The 19,167-nt window shown below is 39.1% G+C and overlaps 1 protein-coding gene across 2 annotated transcripts in view; it reads right to left on the reverse strand.

Annotated features, from left to right (window-relative positions):
- Positions 1-19,167, reverse strand: part of UVSSA (UV stimulated scaffold protein A) — an 84,953-nt gene that overhangs the window by 45,479 nt on the left and 20,307 nt on the right. For both annotated transcript variants that reach the window (XM_061629830.1, XM_061629831.1), the window contains exon 8: positions 8,623-8,734. In XM_061629830.1, coding sequence (XP_061485814.1) covers positions 8,623-8,734 — 112 coding nt within the window. The remainder of the gene's footprint in view (positions 1-8,622; positions 8,735-19,167) is intronic.

The following is a 19,167-nucleotide window of genomic DNA, read 5'->3' on the forward strand; positions in this document are numbered from 1 at the left end:
AATTTCAATCTGTATATCTGTATAATATTTTATTTTGAAACACTGAAACTCAAAATCAATTATTGTAAGGTGACATTGGTTTTATGTTGGGAAATGTTTGTAAGAAACATAAAAAGCTGAAACATGTTGCTTGCATAAGTATTCAATCCCTGTGCTGTGGAAGCTCCTAGTTCACACAGATGAAAGAAATTGCCCTACCGAGGACACAATTACCTTACCGTTGGCCTCCACCTGCGAACCATTAAAGTTGCTGTCACATTGTCAGGATAAAAGCCCCACTGTTGAAGGATCATTGGTCAGGCTGTGGATCTGAAGGAAAATGAAGACCAAAGAGCATTCTACAGAAGAGAGAGATAATGTAATACAAATGTATAAATTAAGAAAAGGGACCAAACTGATATCCAAGTGTTTTCATATCCCAGTGAGCACAGTTGGATCAATAATCAGGAAGTGGAAGCTGCATCACACCACCCAGGCACTGCCAAAAAAAAGCCATCCCTCAAAACTGTTTGGTTAAATGAAATAAGAACAATATGTAGTCCTATTTCTTAGCAAAGTATAAATGGAACAGCAGATTTGAGAATAACCAGTCCCACACCTTCTGTTAGACATACTAGTTAATCAAATAACTCCCAGAGACAATCTTCTTAGGTAAAAAGAATAAAAGAATATTTACTCATGACCTTCATATGTTTAAGAAAGCATAGGCTCTAGCTTAGACAGAAATAATCTGTAGTCTCAGTCCATTTTCAGTCATTGGTGAGGATGTTCCTGGAAGGAATGTCTGCCTGCTCCCTCTGCTAGAGGCTAATGCAAAAAGGGATCAATGTTCCCAGGCAAAGGAGGAGGAAGAAGGTAAATAACCCCACATCATGGTGAACAAACATATAGAGATATCCCCAACACTGGTTAGAGGGAACATCTCCCTATCAAAAGGGGCAGCATGCAAGCTTGCTTAAGCCCAACAAAAACTCAGCGCTCAAACAAGGAGACTTGTGAGAGAAGCCACAGAGAGGCCAACAATCATTTTGAAGGAGACACAGAGTTCAGTGGCTGGGAGTGGAGTCATGGTGCACCAGTCAACCATATCAAGAGCTCTGCTTAACACTGGCCTGTATGGGAGGGTGGCAAGAAAGAAGCCATTACTCAAAAAGTACCCTCTGAAAGTCCACCATCTGGAGTTTGCCAGAAAGCATGAGAGTGCCCCAGCTGCGATATGGGAAAAGGTTTTGTGGTCAGAGACCAAGAAAAAATCAGTGGCGCTCTTTGAAAATTGCAGTCCACAAGCCACATCCAACCAACCTGAACAACCTGGAGTGAATCTGCCAAGAAGGATGGGCCAAACTCCCTCTGACACTGCGTGCAAAGCTGGTATATATCTACCCCAAAAGATATATTGCTGTTACTGCAGCGAAAGGTTGCTCTACCAAATCTTAATGTGTGTGGGTTGAATACTTATGCAAGCAACATGTTTCAGTTTTTTATGTTTCTTAAAAACATTTCCCAACATAAAACCAATGTCATTTTACAATAATTGATTTTGAGTTTCGGTGTTTCAAAATAAAATATACAGAACGAAATTACAATGTACCATTTGTAATTCAGTAATGTGAGAGCTTTGGTCAGGGGTCTGTTTACTTTTGCAAGGCATTGTATGTATGCATATATGCATATACGTGTGTGTGTGTGTGTATAAGTGTTTTTTTTTAAAGTATAAAAGGTGGTGGAGCAACCCTTCTTACACAAGGCTACACAACAGAAGCCCTCCAAAAGCCTTCCAAGGTTAAGAACCAAATGCCTGGGAGAAATGTTTTTGCATGGTGCCTAAAGATGGATAAATGTACCTCCCTGGGGAGGATGGTTCACAAATGGGGGCCGCTGCTGAGAAGGCCCATTCTCTTGTTGCCACTTTCCACACCTCCTTCAGAGTGGGCACACAAAGAATGATCTCCGATGCTGACTGCAAGGTCCGGGTTAGTACATATAGGGAGAACGTGTCCTTGAGGTATCCTGAGCTGTATAAGGCTTTATAGGTCAGAACCAGCACTTTGAATTGAGCCCGGAAACTAATTGGTAGCCAGTTGTTGTGACAGAATTTGTGTTATGTCCTCAAACCATCTTCCACCAGCTGCAGTTTCTGAACTGTTTTCAAAGATAGCCCCACGTATAACACATTGCAGTAATCTAACTTAGGTTAGCAGAGCATAGACAACAAAAGTCAGGCTATCCCTGTCCAGATGGGATCGTAGCTGGCCATCAGCTGAAACTGATAGAAGGCACCCCTTGCCACCAAGGCCACTTGAGCCTCAAGTGACAGTAGTGGATCCAGAAGTACTCCCAAACTATCTTTCCGCTCCTTCAGAGGGAGTCTAACTCCTTAAATAGCAGGCCACAACCCCTCCATCCAGTCTAGGGAGCCACTCACTAACAGAGCCACAGTCTTGTCTGGATTCAGCTTCAGTGCACCTAAATGTTTTCCCACACACAGAGACACACGTGGATTGCAATTTTCAGCCTATTTGTTTTCATTTCATTGCAGTGACTATTCTTTATACATTGCCCTTAATCATATGTATTTCTTTGTATATCTATAAATCAATGTTATGTAATGTTTTAACATGTGGGATCTGCAACAAAATGTTGCAGTGTATACTCCCCTGTAATAGGAAAATTCATTTTCAGGTTTTCAGGCAGCTCCTCCCTCCAAGTAGGGCATTCCATTCTTCCTCCCACCCTGATTTTTTGTTTTCCTTTTCTAACTGACATTTAATATTCTGTGTTTGCTGAGCATGCTCAGTCTTCATTCAGCTTTTTGGGGGGGGAGGGGTGGTTGCCCCATTAAGTTTTTTTTAAAAAAAAATCTGGAAACCTAGAGGTTTCCCCAAGCAATCTGACCTCTCAGTCTTGCTTCTATTATTATGCATTAAATGCTGCATTACACAGAGGTCCATTTGTTTGTTTTTACATAATGGTTGCATGCTTCAGAACATCTCACTATTACATTCATAACGCATGTTCATTAAAATCACACTTTCACAAGTTAAATCACTCTTCATACTAATTTACGTAGCCATTCTAGACAGAAGAATAGAGTGTAGTCTTGTATGACTGCAGGGCATACAAAACAGGAAGCATTCAGATTGTGATAATGCAAAATGGCTGCTATCCTAAGAGATCAGGTGTAAGTGTAAATAAGGATTATACAAATGAGAGGTCATTAAAAAGCCTGGTAATGTTAATTTGGCATGACACCTCTTAATGGGTTATGTCTTCACACTTCAGTTGCCTAATCACCTAAATTCTTTTACAAATTTACATTTCATATTACACATGGAACTCAAACTGACTCTCTCTCCTAATATCTATTCTCTCATTTGTTGCCTTAATTTGTAGTTAAAATGTACTTTTGTTATATTAAAAATGATATATGCAACGTTTTACCTTAGCACAGATAACTCTGTGCAAAGCAACAAAATAACTGTAACTCAAAACATACATTTTGTCCATTAAAATAAGACTAAACTCTTACTTGGCAAATCCACTGCATCATCAAGGGAGCATCGTATTGTATCTATGGGCTCACGTGCATGTGTGTGTGACAGTGAGGGATTAGATGATGCAGGGACTGCCAACTGGTGGCTCTACGTCATCAAAGCAATCTCCTTCCCCCCACAGCTCCACCAAATTTTAATCACATTATTGGGGAAAGTTGGTTAAATTTCATTCAAAGAAAAAATGTTTAAGTTGCAAATAAACCTTGTCAAACTGGCGTCTCGTTACTCTTTTCTAATGCTTCGACAACAAGCCACATTTAAAGCAGAGGTGGCTAATTGTGTCCCCTCCAGATATAACAGTCAGATAATCCCCGACTATTGGCCATGCTGGGTGGGGGCTGCCATCCAGTAACATATGGAGATCCACCCCTGATTGAAAGTACTGATTTAAAGACTAATAGAACTTGTTCCCCCATGGCTCATAGAGTCCTACCCAATTAAGGCAGTTTCCATCTTATTTGATTTCCCTTCAAAGAAAATAAAAGAAGCCCTCAAAGCATTTATTTTTTAAGATTTAATGTTCTACTCCAGGGCAGATTTCTGAGAATCCTGGTTCATATAATCTTGGAGTACTTTTATTCTGATTTGAATCATCACCTTCTTCTCCTGGGGCACCCAGATGAGGTCCTGGTTATGCACTGTTTACCATACAAGGTACTATATATTACTGAGCAGGTGGCTAATTTTTTTAATCCCTATGTGTATTGAGCTTGGTTTCTTTAATCAAACTGGATGAACTGCAGGGTCTCCTGGTCTTTTTTTGTTTGTAATGTGTTTCAATCTGAATGGGTCATAAGACCATAATAAAGAGAATTCATTTATTTCCGGGGGGAAAAGTCTGTACTTTAATGACAAATCTCTTTTGTATTTTGTACTCATCATGTAAATGTACATATTTGTATGCAACGCTGTGCCTGAGCACATTTGATCCCTAATTGTGAAATAATTAATGCCTGGTAGCAGCAACTTTACTAAAGGAGTTAATTTGTGCAACATATTTCCAACTCCCTTACCACTGGATGAAGAAAAGAGTAGGTGGTCCTCAAGAATTCTTGTAATATGTAAATGAAAACTCAGTATGATGTTTCTTGATGGAGGGTGTATTGAAAAACAATAAAACCAATTAATAGGAAAAAATAAAGATAATGAATGAACAGATCAGCCATCTAGAGAGGAAGTACAGTACATTGATTTAAAAATTACAAAAAAGAGAGTAACACTGATTTAAATCAAGTTACCCATTTTGAAATTCAGATATTTTCTGAGCAGGCATACATAGTAACATTACTATAACAATTAAAACATTGATTCTCAATTAAATAGAACCTTTAAGCAACCCAGGAGATTAATCCCAAATCTTTGGACACACAGCCTATACACCTTTTGTCTTGTAGAACTCCAGCAGCTTAAGACATATTTCTGTTTTCTTATCTCTGCACACAAACAAGGACACTAAACAAAACCACTTATTTGAAGTCCAAGGCTGCTATCATATTCACACTTATTTGTAAGCAAGTGCACAAAATAGGACATACTTCCAAATATTCACACATAGGATTAGACCTTTAAAAAATCAGGCACTGGGTAATATAGTGTTTCTCCATGAGTTGCAAACCAAATGACCATGTTGTTTGGTGGAGTCATAGCTGAGCTTTTAAGTGGCCCTCTCTGAATTTTGTGGACCCCTGCTACTCTAGGGAGCTGCAAACGATGAAGCAAGGAGGTCAGCTAGAGTACATAAAACACAGGTATGAGCACATCTCATGAGCCTACCATTGCATTGTACTTGTTCTTGCAAGTGAAGCTACATAATACTAATACTAATAATAACACCACCACCATGTAGTGGTTGTGCTGCTGAAAAAGGCTTATTTCTCTACCGCCAAAGTGCTTGTGGGATCTACCCAAGAGGAGTTAATAGTACCCTCAGTAGCCTGCTGTAACAAGCTTGAGGTCGGCCATGCAGCATCTGTGATAAATGCTGAAGGCCCCAGGCTCAATGGTATGAAGGCACATAAGGCCAGCTCCCTGCTGACGCTAGTAGGGTCAGGTCTGGTCAGTGCCTAGACAGGAGACCGCCTAGGAACCACATGGAAGCCGCCTTGGGTTTCTATCATGAAAAGAAAGGCAGGGTATAAATGTAATAAATACATAAAGAAATGCGGGGCTGGTACTGTCCCATCTGAAACCCTGTAGAGCTGCTTCCAATTAATGTAGACAACACCGAGCTTAGATGGTCTAACCCAGTATAAGGCAGTCTCCTATGGTCCTATGAGGGTAAAATTGCTTAAACTGTCTAGAGCACCATCCAATTTACTGTTTTTGGATCACTTTCAACTACTGCAGCCTGATAATGTGCACATGCGTTTTAAAAACATTTTCACTATTTTAAAAACAGTAACTATCACATGCCACTTCACTGCACAAACCACTTCATTATAGAGTAGTCTGAAAGCTGTCAACAGGCATTAGCTAAGAGCAGCTTTGCATGCAATCTCACCACAGAGACAGTGGTGTTTTGTATAATGGGGCTCCCAAAAACATACATAAGTGAGTATAAGTCTTATTTTAGTTAGCAAACCCCTGGAAAATGGCCGTTTCTTCAACTGGGTTAGGGGGCTAGATCTGTCGGGAATGCTTTGATCTGGATTCCTGCATTGAGCAGGCCTTATAGGCCCCTTCCAACTCCACTATTCTATGATCTACAGCACAGCCGACAAGCCAGCCAAAATCTTGACTAACAACTGAAAAGGGCTGATGAATGTGAAAGTAAAGATTCATAGGGTTAGAAAGCGCTAAATGCCACTGTTAAATTAGGGCTGCAGGCTTTAATTGATTAATTGGTGTCATCAATCAATGAAAGCCTTCAGCACACCTTAAAAAGTGTCCTCAGATTAATCAGTGAAGCTGAGAATAATTAAAGATTATGGACTCTTCAAGGGCCTGCCATATTGCCCAGACACGCTTGTTGTTCTCCTCTTACCTTTACCAAATTTGATGAAAAATAAATTTAAAAGCAGTCTTTTCTTCAAGTTTGTATGAAAAGTAATTGGGAATACTCTCCAGTTAAGTGATAATTAGATATGGCCTTTCATCCTAACATGTCTTCACTCAACATACTGCAAGATCTCACAGTTAAGAGTTCTCCCTTTCTTCTGTATCCTCCAAAATAAACCTTAATTGCAACATCTCAATATGCATATCCATTTAAATGTAACTGGTTCATCAATCAACTGGTTGAAAGAAAAACCAAGGAAGAATTTTAAAAGGCTTTATGCAGTTAACATCCACATATTAAATATGAACATTTATTGGTACAAAAATGTTAGAGTTCAGTTTATCCCCAATCCTATGCACACCTACCTAAAAGTAAGATCCACTGAATACTTACTTCAGAGAAAACATGCACAAATTTATGCCATAAAGGTCCTATAGCAGAACAATAAGCAAAGAGCACAAAATTCTCTGGGGAAGAATAATAAACACCCACACAGAGAGACGCTTTGGAACTAGTGGCAAATTTTAACTGTTTATTATTTTAAAATTTCTAAAACTGCAGTCAGGAAAATAAAACTGCATTACTCATCACGAAGAAGCTTTTTGGTACTATATAGTTGGAATGAAGGCAGAAGAGTTAAGGTTATTTGGTTTAGGTATACGGCAGTTAATTTTAGACAAAAAATCAAGTATATAGAATTTTAAGGATCATTAATAAATATGCACATTTTAATGGCAATTCCATTCTGACTAGAATTTGGAGACACACAAGAACCAAATAAGCTATTTTAACTCAAGTTTCACAATGGGGTGGGATAATTAACTCTTTGGTTTTGGGAAACTGTGATATGTAGAGATTTTCCTGAGCCAAATAATCCTGGCAAGTGTGGTGCCAAACACAGGCATTATAAGATTCACAACACACAGCTTGTCTAAGTATGAACAGGGTCAAGGTCAATAGATGCATGTTGACAAATAGTAGAAGATTATGGGTGACAGCAAAGTCTCTTTGAGCAGTATTCAACTAAATAACGATGCTAGTGCAAGGATCAGCACCACCACAACAGACTCCCCCCCTCTTTCCCCCCCGATGAACCCTCTAAATCTGTTTGGGGTTCCCCCAACCCTCCAGAGCAGATCTGGGGCAGAGCAGGAGTAAGAGTGGAAAGTCCAGTCTGTGCATTGGCACTATTATTTAGTTGAATGCACATACATGAAATGTTGCTGTCTGAACATTCTGCAATAACAAGTTACTGGAGCACAAAGTTTCAGTTTATCATAGCATTGTTTCAGTAAGTCCCACGGCGATCTGGAATATGAACCAAGAAACTCTCAACAGTCAGAGCTTTAACTTTTTCTTGATTAAAGCATTTCCCTCTACTGTGATATACTTAAAGCTGATATGCTCTCAAACTCAGAGGGCCACAAAAAAGCTAATTGTCAGACAAATAACTGGGGTATACACAAACATTGGCCTTGCACACCCAAGAATATGCTCTACAGAGCATTTTATATGAAAAAGTAAGACTAACGTTTTAAAATAAAAGCCGTACAAATGTTTTTCTTCTCAAGCAGGCTCTGCTCAACCTTATTTATGATGGCCTTTATGCTGATGTTTTGAATGGAAACCCTGCTTTATCAGTTCTCTGAAAAACTGGCTCTGTAAGTGGCATGATCTGCAGTGAGTAATAACACATTTATCCTGCTCTATCAAATGATTGTAAGTAATACTAAGCCACAAATATTTATCCTGTTCTGTGCACCTGAACAAATAATTGTCCTGTTTTAGTGTGCATGCACACAGGCACATGCACATGCGTGCAGCTAATTCTTTGTTCAAAGCTACAATGAAATATGAGTAAATAAAATAAGCCCCCCTGACCCAAGTTGCCTCCTAAAGAATATTTTTCTAAAGCGAGTCTTGCTCTCCTATCTATGTAATGATTTCCTCCCAGCAGTCAGAAAGATTACCCACATCACTGATCACTTTATTACCTCATAATGACTGTTTATTTGCTTTACTGTAGTAACAACATGAAGGGATTAAGTTTTCACAGCTGGGAAAACTCACCATATTCCTTACGAAGGTGGTCTGGAATGTGGGGCTCATAGCCTTCCTTCTCAGGCACTTCTACAAACTCATCATCATCATCATCATCATCATCATCATCATCATCTTTCATCTATGAAGAAAAGTCAAATGCATCAGACACACACTGAAAATATCCAGCAGTGCATGTGACTACCCCTCACAGATATGCTTCAGTTACAACAGGCACCTCTGCATTTAGCAACTGAAGTTGTACCATCCCATTTCATCTTCAGCTCCAAACCTATACAAGGCACTGTTAAAACATCATTCATGTCTTTATCACCTTCTCCAATATTTGGAAGGGGTGAAATCCTCCCTTCCACTTATGCATCATCTTTACTGCCACCCCCACAAAGCAATCTAATAAATGGGGAGAAAGTTTAGGGGTTTGAGAATATATCATGTTCTGAGAAAGTTTTGTGGTGTTCTGGGTGAACAAAATTAAGAGTTTGGATAAGTATAATCTGAACAGGGTTACACTTTACATGTAACAATTTGTATCTGAATTCCATGCAAAGTGACAATGGCATGTGGGAAAGAGATAGTTCATTTTAAAAAGCTTGAGGTTTTATTATCATTTGTCTACACTTTGGATCAGGATCTAGACCAACAAGGAGTGATACCAAAGGGTAACCAGTCATAGTTGGTTGCCCAAGGGCCCACAAAAATCAGGAGCCAGCATTGACTTTGCTCCTCCTTTCATCCTAGCAACCAGGATGCAACTTTATTAATAACTGAATAATAACAACAACAATTTATTGTGGCAGGTTCACCTGAGATCAGCTAATTCTAACAAATTATTTTCTGCAAAAGCTACTTCACAATAGATGCAAATACAAAACATGAAAACTTTGCAAAGAGGTTTCAGCAGGTCTCCTGCTGTGCAGAAGCTGAAGTGCTGGAACTCCTTAAGAATTCACTGTATAGTTAATTTACAGTACAATTTTATGCATATCTACTCAAAACTAAGTCCCCTTCTGTTGAATGGGGCTTACTTCCAGGAAAGTAGGTACAAGATTGCAGCCTTGGCTTTCTTGTGGGGAAGGGGCAGAATTTAAATATAAACATTCTATCACGTTTCAAGTCATTTTATAAAAGAGGCATGTAAAATCAAAATTTAATGCAATTAAATTATTAATAAAATATATCCTGTTAATTATCTCAGTGATTTTGCTGTTGGGGCAGAAAATGGAAAGTGGCATTATGCTTCTCTTTACTATTTTACCTGTAAAAGTAAAATAGTAAAAAGGACATACATACATACATACATAGCTAGCTAGCCAGATCACTCTGCTTCCCGCAGTCTCCCATCCCCAGTGGCTACAGGCTTAAACTAACTCCTTAGGAATCAATCCACTGTGCACTCTAAACTGAGAACAAGCTCAAATGAACATCTAAAACATACAATAATTAGGCCAGATTAAGATTGCTTGAAGCCTTGGAGTTGTACTAATTTGGACATGGAGGCAGAACAACATAGCCCTTTATAGTACAAAGATGCATCACTCTGGGTTACAACAGTTTTAAAAATCATCATTAAAAGCAGTTTAACCCAGCCTAGAATCACATCACAAAAAAACAGGATGGGTCCTAAAAATATACATCTCAGGTGTCAAAGGCCAGGGTAAAGAGGGGCATTTGTTGAAAATTGTACAGTGATTGCCAGATGTTTTAAAATGGTGGTTATACAAATGTAGCCATTTTAAAATGGGAGTTATACGAATCTAAAGGGAACCCCAGCCAGTAATTTGGCTGCTGCGTTTTGGACAAGTTGAGGTTGCTGAGTCTTGTTCAAAGGCAGCCCACATAGAGCACATTGCAATAAGCCAATCTGGAAGTTACCAGAGCATGAAGTACTATGGCCAAATCATCTCTGTCCAAAAGGGCCTGAAGCTAGCGGACTAGACGGAGCTGGAAAAAGGCACTCCTAGCTGCCAAGGCCACCTGATCCTCCAGAGATAATGTTGAATCCAGGAGTACCCCTAAGCCGTGGCCCTCCTCCTTCCAGGGAAGCGCAACTCCGTCCAGAGTAGGCCATCTCCCCACCTCCTGGACATGAGAACTCTGGTTAAAGGAACCAACATCTGATGCCTATGATACAAGTCCCCTTTTGCAGCCATTTATACTTCCTTTTATGTCTTCACAAAAGCCATGAGGGATAGGTTAAGGTGAGAATTGGTGATTGGCCCAAGGCAGGAAGTGAGCAAAAAAACAATGATGAGTTAAGTGAGTTTAAAAGGTAAAACTGCCCATGCTCAGAGTATTTTATTTTTTGTTTATCAAGGTTGGCAAAATGTTTGTGTGTGTTTTGCGGAGAGTTGTGAAACTCCACAGGCTCAAGATGTAGTTTGTAGTCCACAAAAGATTGTCACAATAAAGATGATAGTTTCTAAGATACCACATGGCTTGTTCTGTGGTACCTTATTTTATGTGTGGTATTTTGGGAATTGCACCAGAACCTTCAAATACTTGAATCTGCCCTTGCATGAAGAATGTGTAGAAGAGACATACTGTAAATAGATAAAGGTGGACTGAAAAAATGCATGTTAAATTTGTTCAATTTTTAGCCCACGCCCTTCTTCCCCAAAGGGCCCAGGATAGCAGCCAATTCATATATTTTATGAATTATATTCATATATTTAGCAATATATTTTATTGCTCTGTGAACTATAAATTCTCTCAGTGTAACCAAGCATTTTTTAAAAAACTCACCCTGTGTCACTACAAAAAATAGCTAGAACTGTAGTGCCCTTTAAGTCCCTAACCCTAGGAATTTCTGGAATATTTATGTCCAGGAATCATGCAGGAAACATCTCACCAGAGTCTCACCACTAGCTAAAGTTTACAGTGCTATATATATATATATATATATATATATATATATATATATATATATATATATGAACATAATTGTGATTAACCAAACAGAGGTTTTTATTATATTAACAGAATGTTTCAGCTTCTGCCTTCATCAGCTGCCAACATATAAAAGCAAGCAACAGGCAAGAAATCGCATCACTTTTAAAATTATTTTATTTTATTCAAACAAAACAAATGCAATTAAGGGATATTCATCAAAGGCTATTTGTTTTCACTATCACATTACAGAGCCATTCCTCTAGTACTAACAGTTAAAGAGGTCAATAGAGCAGCAGATCTTTTATAAATCACAGTTATGAGATCTGAATTCCATGCACTGGTACAGACAAAGAACTTTGCAGATTCTTTGCAGTAGTAATGGCACATTAATGTTCCGGGTCACATTTTTTTTAAGGATTGTCCCATCTCCACTAAATAGTGAGTAGTCTCTCCTCTACAAAACTTGTGGTGCTGAGTTAATTTTTCAGACAGCTATCTGCCACATTCTAGCTGGCCAGCCTTGGATTGTGTCTAATTGTACATATAGAGGCAGCCATATATACACTCACACCCCGCCTCAACTTTCATTTGCTATAGTGGAAACCAAGCCATACATAGCAGCATCAAGCACCCTGAGGCTGCTGAGTTACTCGTGAACCAAAGACCACCCTCACCTTTACATTTCTTCCAACTGTGCTCTTGACAAAAAAAGAAAGCACACTGTTCTTTAGAGAATTGAAGGTTTTGGGATAGAGGGTGCTTAATTTTTATGTAACAGTAATTTAGGGCAAAGGGAAATTTATACTTTAACACTAGTTTCAAAAGGCATTTTTTCATATCCTCTTTTAAACTTTTTTTAAAAAATCCTGATGCTGACAGAAAGGCAATCCACCATCTGTAACAAAGTTATCAGCGTTTTTCCTTGTTTGCCCAGTTATAGGGACTACGCATCTTAAACTCCAGTGCTGAATGCCCTACTCTTTTAAAACAAGCTGTGAAGAATTTATATTGAGAGGTAACAGGTTCTGTAAAATGTTTCAGAAAACAGGACTATAAGGGACACAATTAGTAGGCTATTTCATTCGTAGAAAAAGAAGGAAAGTTTTAACTCACATTGATAAAAACCCTTTCCAAGCCAAAAGCAAAAATGGTCAATTGTCTTTTATTAGGGATCAATGGCAAGCAAAGCATTCATATATGACAAGATGCAAATAATTTGTTATATTTGGATAAAGCTGTATGAGGAATATGGAAAATATATACTACCAAATATAATGACATATTTGAGCCCACTATAAGATTGCAGATCTATCAAGGCCTGGAACATTTGCAATGATGTGCTTTGGTATTTCTGAAACAGACATCAAACAGTTCTTTGGTGTTTTAAGAAGCACAACTGTCAGGATTAGTTTTTGCACTTTAAAAAGCAAAGAGCAGCTGAGGCCTCATTTTTAAGCAATCCCTTGCAAATCTTTAAAAAAAAATTTTTTTTGTCAAATGAAATGGGACCTTAAATGTAATCTGTAATGGTATGTGTGAGATTTATGGTTTGAAGCTTTATTTTAATTACAGGTAAACCTTTGCCCAGGTGAACGCAAGGGTTTATGTAGAAAAACTGGTATAAAGAAAATATCTGTGCCTAAATAAAATATGTTCCAGTTAGCAATGCTGCTGCCACTAAGACAGCTGCTGCTTGCTTGTGTGCTTGGGAGTTTTCCTACTGAGATGTGGAATAGCCCTGCTGCTGGTGAAGGGAAAAGGCACTACTTTTTTTCATAAATACGCTTGAGCCCCAATTTTAGTAAAGCATGATGATGTTAGTAAAACACAGTGAATAATATATTAATCCAGCCCTTCATACTATCTGTCAATTGAAATGTTTAATGCTAGTGTTCGTATTGCTGAAGACTTAGGATATGTCTGCACTGCAGGCATACACCATCCAAATTTTGTACGTCGCCCAGAGTGACTGGTTAGCCAGCCAGATGGGCGACTAAGAAATCCAATAAATAAATAAATAAATAAAATGTGGTTTTTAAAGTCACCTATTCTGTAATCAGGGAAAATCTGAAGAAGTTAAAAACAAAATTTTTAAAGACTTTCCTGGATATTAATTTACATGGAGAAGTAGGGTTTAGAAAGCATTACAGCCAAAGAGGCCTCAAGTCAATGCTAATAGCGCTAGTGCATGAGTCTGATCTGAAACTGGAATGCCAACATTACTGCACACTTGCAGGCTCTCAAACTTTGAGACCATCACCAAGCTTTGCTAAGAAGGGAAAGAATAAGATGCAAAGTCACTTTGTTTAGGCTCAGTCCGTAAGCTGCGCATTTAAGCACTATAGGCAGCATTAATCATAGGAAACTGTAATTTTTGTTATCAGTCCAACACTAATCAAAAGGAAAACCTGTCACTAGCGCTGACCTGTGAAACGTCCCAATTATACTCTTTGGAAATGACAGGAGCACTTAACTTCCTCACTGAGTAAATGACGACAATCAATCACGTTTGAATAACAATGAGCCACGGAGCTGAAAATTATTTTTTGTATAGAATCTACCCAGGAATTTATGAAAGGTGAAAAGCAACCCAAGGTTTTAGGGCCATTATTGCTTTCAGCTAGTGCAGTGCATATCAAACACTAAACAGAATTTATGTGTTTTAATTTTCTAAAAGGTAGATGTGGACTTGGTGCTACAATGCATAACATATAATGCCAGATTTTAAATATGAGGGTCATTTTCATAAAATATTATGCTTATTGTCTGCACCCTTGAATTCACTGAGGAATTTATTAAATTTGTATTTCCTCTAAGAATAATTTAACTGCTTAGCTAACTATGAGAAATTAAGCCTCAGTTCTTAGATATGAAAATATTTGTTTTCATATCATTTTAAAACAAGCCACATTTTTCTTCATTTGTAACCCAAGATAATTGCTTAAAAGAGGCATATAATGGGAAGTAGTACTGAGCAGCTACTTATAAAAACTACTTAATTTTTTCTGATTGCAATATCGGGACCCCTTTCTTTCCCTAAAAATCTGCTCTGACGCAAAATCCAGTATCATACGGCCAGACAAGCCTCATGCCCAGGATTCCACTCTCAAGTAGGCATTTATGCCAACAGACACTCATACATTTCAATTTCACTCTAACTCATTGCACTTTCCAACACTCCAGTTCTGACTCTCTTCACTCAAGGTACACATTTGGCAACAGTCCTTGAATGTAATTAGACCCTTGGCAACAGGCACTTCAACAGACTCCAAAATCAATTAATAAGAAGTAACACCCCCCACCCCCATCAAGCTAAGATGGCGCATGTGCATAAGCAGGCTTCAGCTGGTGTATTGCTGCCTACCCACGTTGCATTCTTTTCAAATGCAGAAGATGCATCCCCACCTTGGTGCAACTAGTCAAGCAAACACATTAAGAGCAACTATTGTGGAACATGCCGATAGTCACTTTAAATGCCCTTTTTGTAAATTTACACTCAAACATAAACCAATATAAATGGTTCAGATAACACTCATTTATTTTTGAGACATGATGCCTTTTGGTATACGGTTTAATTTGGTCACTTGCCTTCCTCAGCTTTGAGAGACAACTCTGAATATACCTGTATGCTATGGGTTTTGCCCTATTTCTGGAAAACACAATAAACATGTCCTCGCTCTCTCTTTTTAATGATTAATGTCGAACAGATTGAAGTAAATTACAGTTAGGCAGTTTCATTTTAGATGCATATCTAAACCATAATTATGGACAGCACTGTATTAATATAGTAGTGTTTAGTTACCCTTGTGGAGAAAAGCTCTGACCTCTGACCCTCCATTTCGTCTAAGCAAGCCAAGCATGTCGTTCCCCAAATACACAAGCAAAGAATAGATTCTGTCTGGCAACAACATTGGGAAATCCTGGTTCCCCACCCTCAAAAGGTGTGAACAGGCTATCTGAGAAACATAACCTACAGCAGGATTGGCTGTCAGGTGCCAGCTGTTGGTCAAATGCAAAGGGTAAGAAACTCTTAAAAATGGGCTGCAGCCATGCAGTCCTTTGTCCCTCACTGACCATCAGAAAACCAGCAACTGACCATCTATCCTGTGTTACTCATAAGGAGACCAGAAGTCACTTGGTTTATGCTACAGAGGTATAGGTTTGGGGTTGACAGAGATCAGTGCAGCCTGCTTTTCTCTGAGCAACAGAGAGATGGGTGCTGGCTTTGTGCCCCTCGCAAACTGAGTGGGACCTTGGCAGAGAAAAGCAATTTTTTTTGCCCCACAAGTAAACTGGATGCTAACCAATTTAAGTGCTTACTGGAGAGCACCAGAATCTCTTCCTGTCTGGGAGCTGCAGGTATAAAAAGGGGGTGCTGGTGGCAGCAATTGCCAGATAGTTTGTGATGTAACTCTCCTACCTTACAAGCCAGTTGTGTAAGGAAAGGCATAAATAGGCTCTCCTGGCCTTTCCTCTTTTGTTACAACCCTAACTGCTGAACACCTATAAACACTGCAGATTTTTAATGATACTCTTAGTTATAACATAAATCCTATATGTGATTACTATGTAAGTTGGTAATCTAAGTACTACCCGCAGTCTTGCAAACAAGTCAACAAGTTACTAGTCTTCCACTTCTTTAAAAAAAGCTTGTCTGCAGGAAATATTCCATCCCCTCTCATTCAGTTTACAAAGGCTCCATTGTCAGGTCACCTGTATTTAATCTTGCTTGCCACAGGCAATAAGGCAAGTGACTATTTATAAGCTTGGCCACCACAGAATTTTAGGCTTGAGTAACAGACACGTTTCAGGAGTTCTTATGCAGTGGACAGTAATCACACTGGGTGGGGCATCAGGACAAGAGCACTAGCTCCACCCTCCCTGCCATTTATCACCCTCCACGAGTTGTAGGGCTACTATGGGAAGTCTCCTATAATCATGGATGCTCCCTGCACATTTTAGACCCTTGGAAAATCAGGGTAAAAATGCATTAAACAACAATTAATCTAGAGTTCTTATTCCTGTTGACAATCTGTTGGGTTGACTATTCTGGTCTGAGTGAGGATGGAAAGCGAATCACGACTAATGCAGGGAATAAATTGATTGTGCTCATCTTATTGTGTGAACAAAACAAGTAGCCATGAAAAGCTTAGCTTAGTTTGGATAGTACCCCAACAAAGTAGCTTTGTTAGGGCAAGAACTTCTGCCTGTACAATGGATCTTCTTCTCCTTCTCCTCTTCCCAAGTGCCCCCTAAATCTGTCCTGAGGGTTCCACCAATACTCCAGAGCAGACTTGGAGAGGGCGTAGGGGACCATGGAGAGAAGGAGGGGGAAGGGGGGGTTGCACAGGCAGAAGTCCTTACCCTAACAGAACTCTCATTGGATACTGCTCTTTATGGTAGATACCTATTTATATTTCCATAATCTAGCTAAAATCCTAATGATTTCTGCTAATTCAACTTCAATTTTTATAGCCCACAAACTTTTTTTCAGAGCTTGGAAAAGTTACTTTTTTGAACTACAACTCTCATCAGCCCAATCCAGTGGCCATGCTGGCTGGGGCTGATGGGAGTTGTAGTTCAAAAAAGTAACTTTTCCAAGCTCTGCTTTTTTATGCCCCTGGTGGAATCCATGTGTTCTTCCCAAGTTACCAAACAGCACACAGAATTATCTCCTATTATCTTGCAATAGTGTGTTTTTCCTTGTAGCACCCTTCCCTCACAATTACAAAATGGTTGCTTCCCTTATATGGAAGCCAATACAAATATGTTGTGTGCAGTTCTAAGAATAATGCCAGTGGAGATACCCCAGGAGGCAACAAACCCTTCGGGGGGGGGGGTCAGTGGCCTTTGTATTTATGTTTAAGCCTTTTAAACCTTGGACTAAGGACACTAGTTACAGGGGAGGAGCTACAGGCTAGCAGCCTGTTTGCAAATCCTGTGTGGGATAAAGTATGGAGAAGATTCCATGACATATTCCATGTACTGATAGGTGCCATGAAAGGGTAACACAAGTACATAGCCAGTGAGCAATCTTGTGATCAATGTGCAATGATAGTATTGCCAGAGCAACTATAGATGTGGTTGCTTCTGTTCTTACATTCACTTTTTTTGTTGCATTTACTGTGCTTTTGAGTTGGCTCTTGAGAAAACTACATTACACAAGCACAAGTACTGGCCTAGCAACCACAGACATAATGTGGTGCATGGTTGCAGTAAAAGGGAATGGAAACCAAGAAGCCATAGCTATTTGCTCACTGAATCCAGGATCATTAAAATGTTTTGCTAGACTCCTTGTTCTGACTTGAACACTTTCCATTCCCTTTCCCCAAGAAATCTTTTTTTCAGGTATGGTTGGCTGGCAGGCTTGCATTCTCTTCCGCTAACTGAGTCTAACATGATGTAAGGCATCCTCAGATAAGTGAACTCTAAACTTCATTTGTCTTTTAGCAGGCTTGATGACTATGCATTTAAAAACCCATTTTATCTTATAAACTAAAAATTAAATGTACTCAGCTGTGATGGTCATCATTGCATCTGCTATTTATATGCTAATACCATCACTGGAAGATCTTGCAAATTATTCCACCTACCAATATTTCATGTGCATCTACTCACAGCCAACTAAATATTTTTTCCTACAGCAGAGAGGATTTTTGGCCAAGGAATTAATCCTTACTGCAGTGGAACCAATTTATATGGGCAACTTTATGTGAATGCACTTTGAATTCATACATGATGTAAAATATAGTCAAATCATTTTAAATGAAGGAAAACTACAATTTGTGTAACCAAATCACGCAGTGGTCATTAACAGATTATAAAAGCCTTTTGAAATGACTGGCAATGTAGAGCAAAACAAGGTACCTTACTGCGAGGGTGATTTTTTTTTTACAACTTTTATACCTTTTAAATCATAAATGTAAATGGCACATTAACCAATCTGTAAACAATTTGCTTTTACCTTTCTTAGAACTGCAGTAAAACAGGGGGCTGGGAATTCACAATGAATTCAGATTACTAATTATATTTGTATGCTGCGGTTCCTGTAATGAATCCAGAGACTGCTGGTTCTCAGTAGTGTATGTCAGTAACAAATTTAATAGATAAGAATTAATAAATATCTCCTTTGTCTCCAAACGTGACTGAGGCGTCCCAAGTGGTAACTCCTCCCAGAGCCAAGCGAGATGTGAGGCTCCTCATAAGAACGTAAGAAGAGCCTGCTCGATGAAACCAGTGGCCCATCTAGTCCAGCATCCTGTTCTCACAGTGGACAACCATATGGCCTCCAGTTGTGGAGGCAGAGCATGCCGAATCCTCTTTGAAAGCCGTCCAAGTGGGTGGCCATCACTGCCTCCTCTAGGAGTGAGTTCCATAGATTAACTACATGCCGTATGAAGAAGTACATTCTTTTATCTGTCCTGAAATCTTCCAGCATTCAGCTTTACTGGATGTCCATGACTTATAGCCTTATGAGAGAGGGAGAAAAGCTTCTCTCTATCCACTTTCTCCACGCCATGCATAATTTTATACACTTCTAGCATGTCACCTCTTACTCACCTTTTCTCTAAACTAAAAAGCCTCAAATGCTGCAACCTTTCCTCATAGGAGAGTTGCTTCATCCCCTTGGTCATTCTGGCTACCCTTTTTTCAACATTTTCTAAT

The sequence above is a fragment of the Rhineura floridana genome, chromosome 5, assembly GCF_030035675.1.
Source record: "Rhineura floridana isolate rRhiFlo1 chromosome 5, rRhiFlo1.hap2, whole genome shotgun sequence".
In the NCBI taxonomy this organism is placed as follows: domain Eukaryota; kingdom Metazoa; phylum Chordata; class Lepidosauria; order Squamata; family Rhineuridae; genus Rhineura; species Rhineura floridana.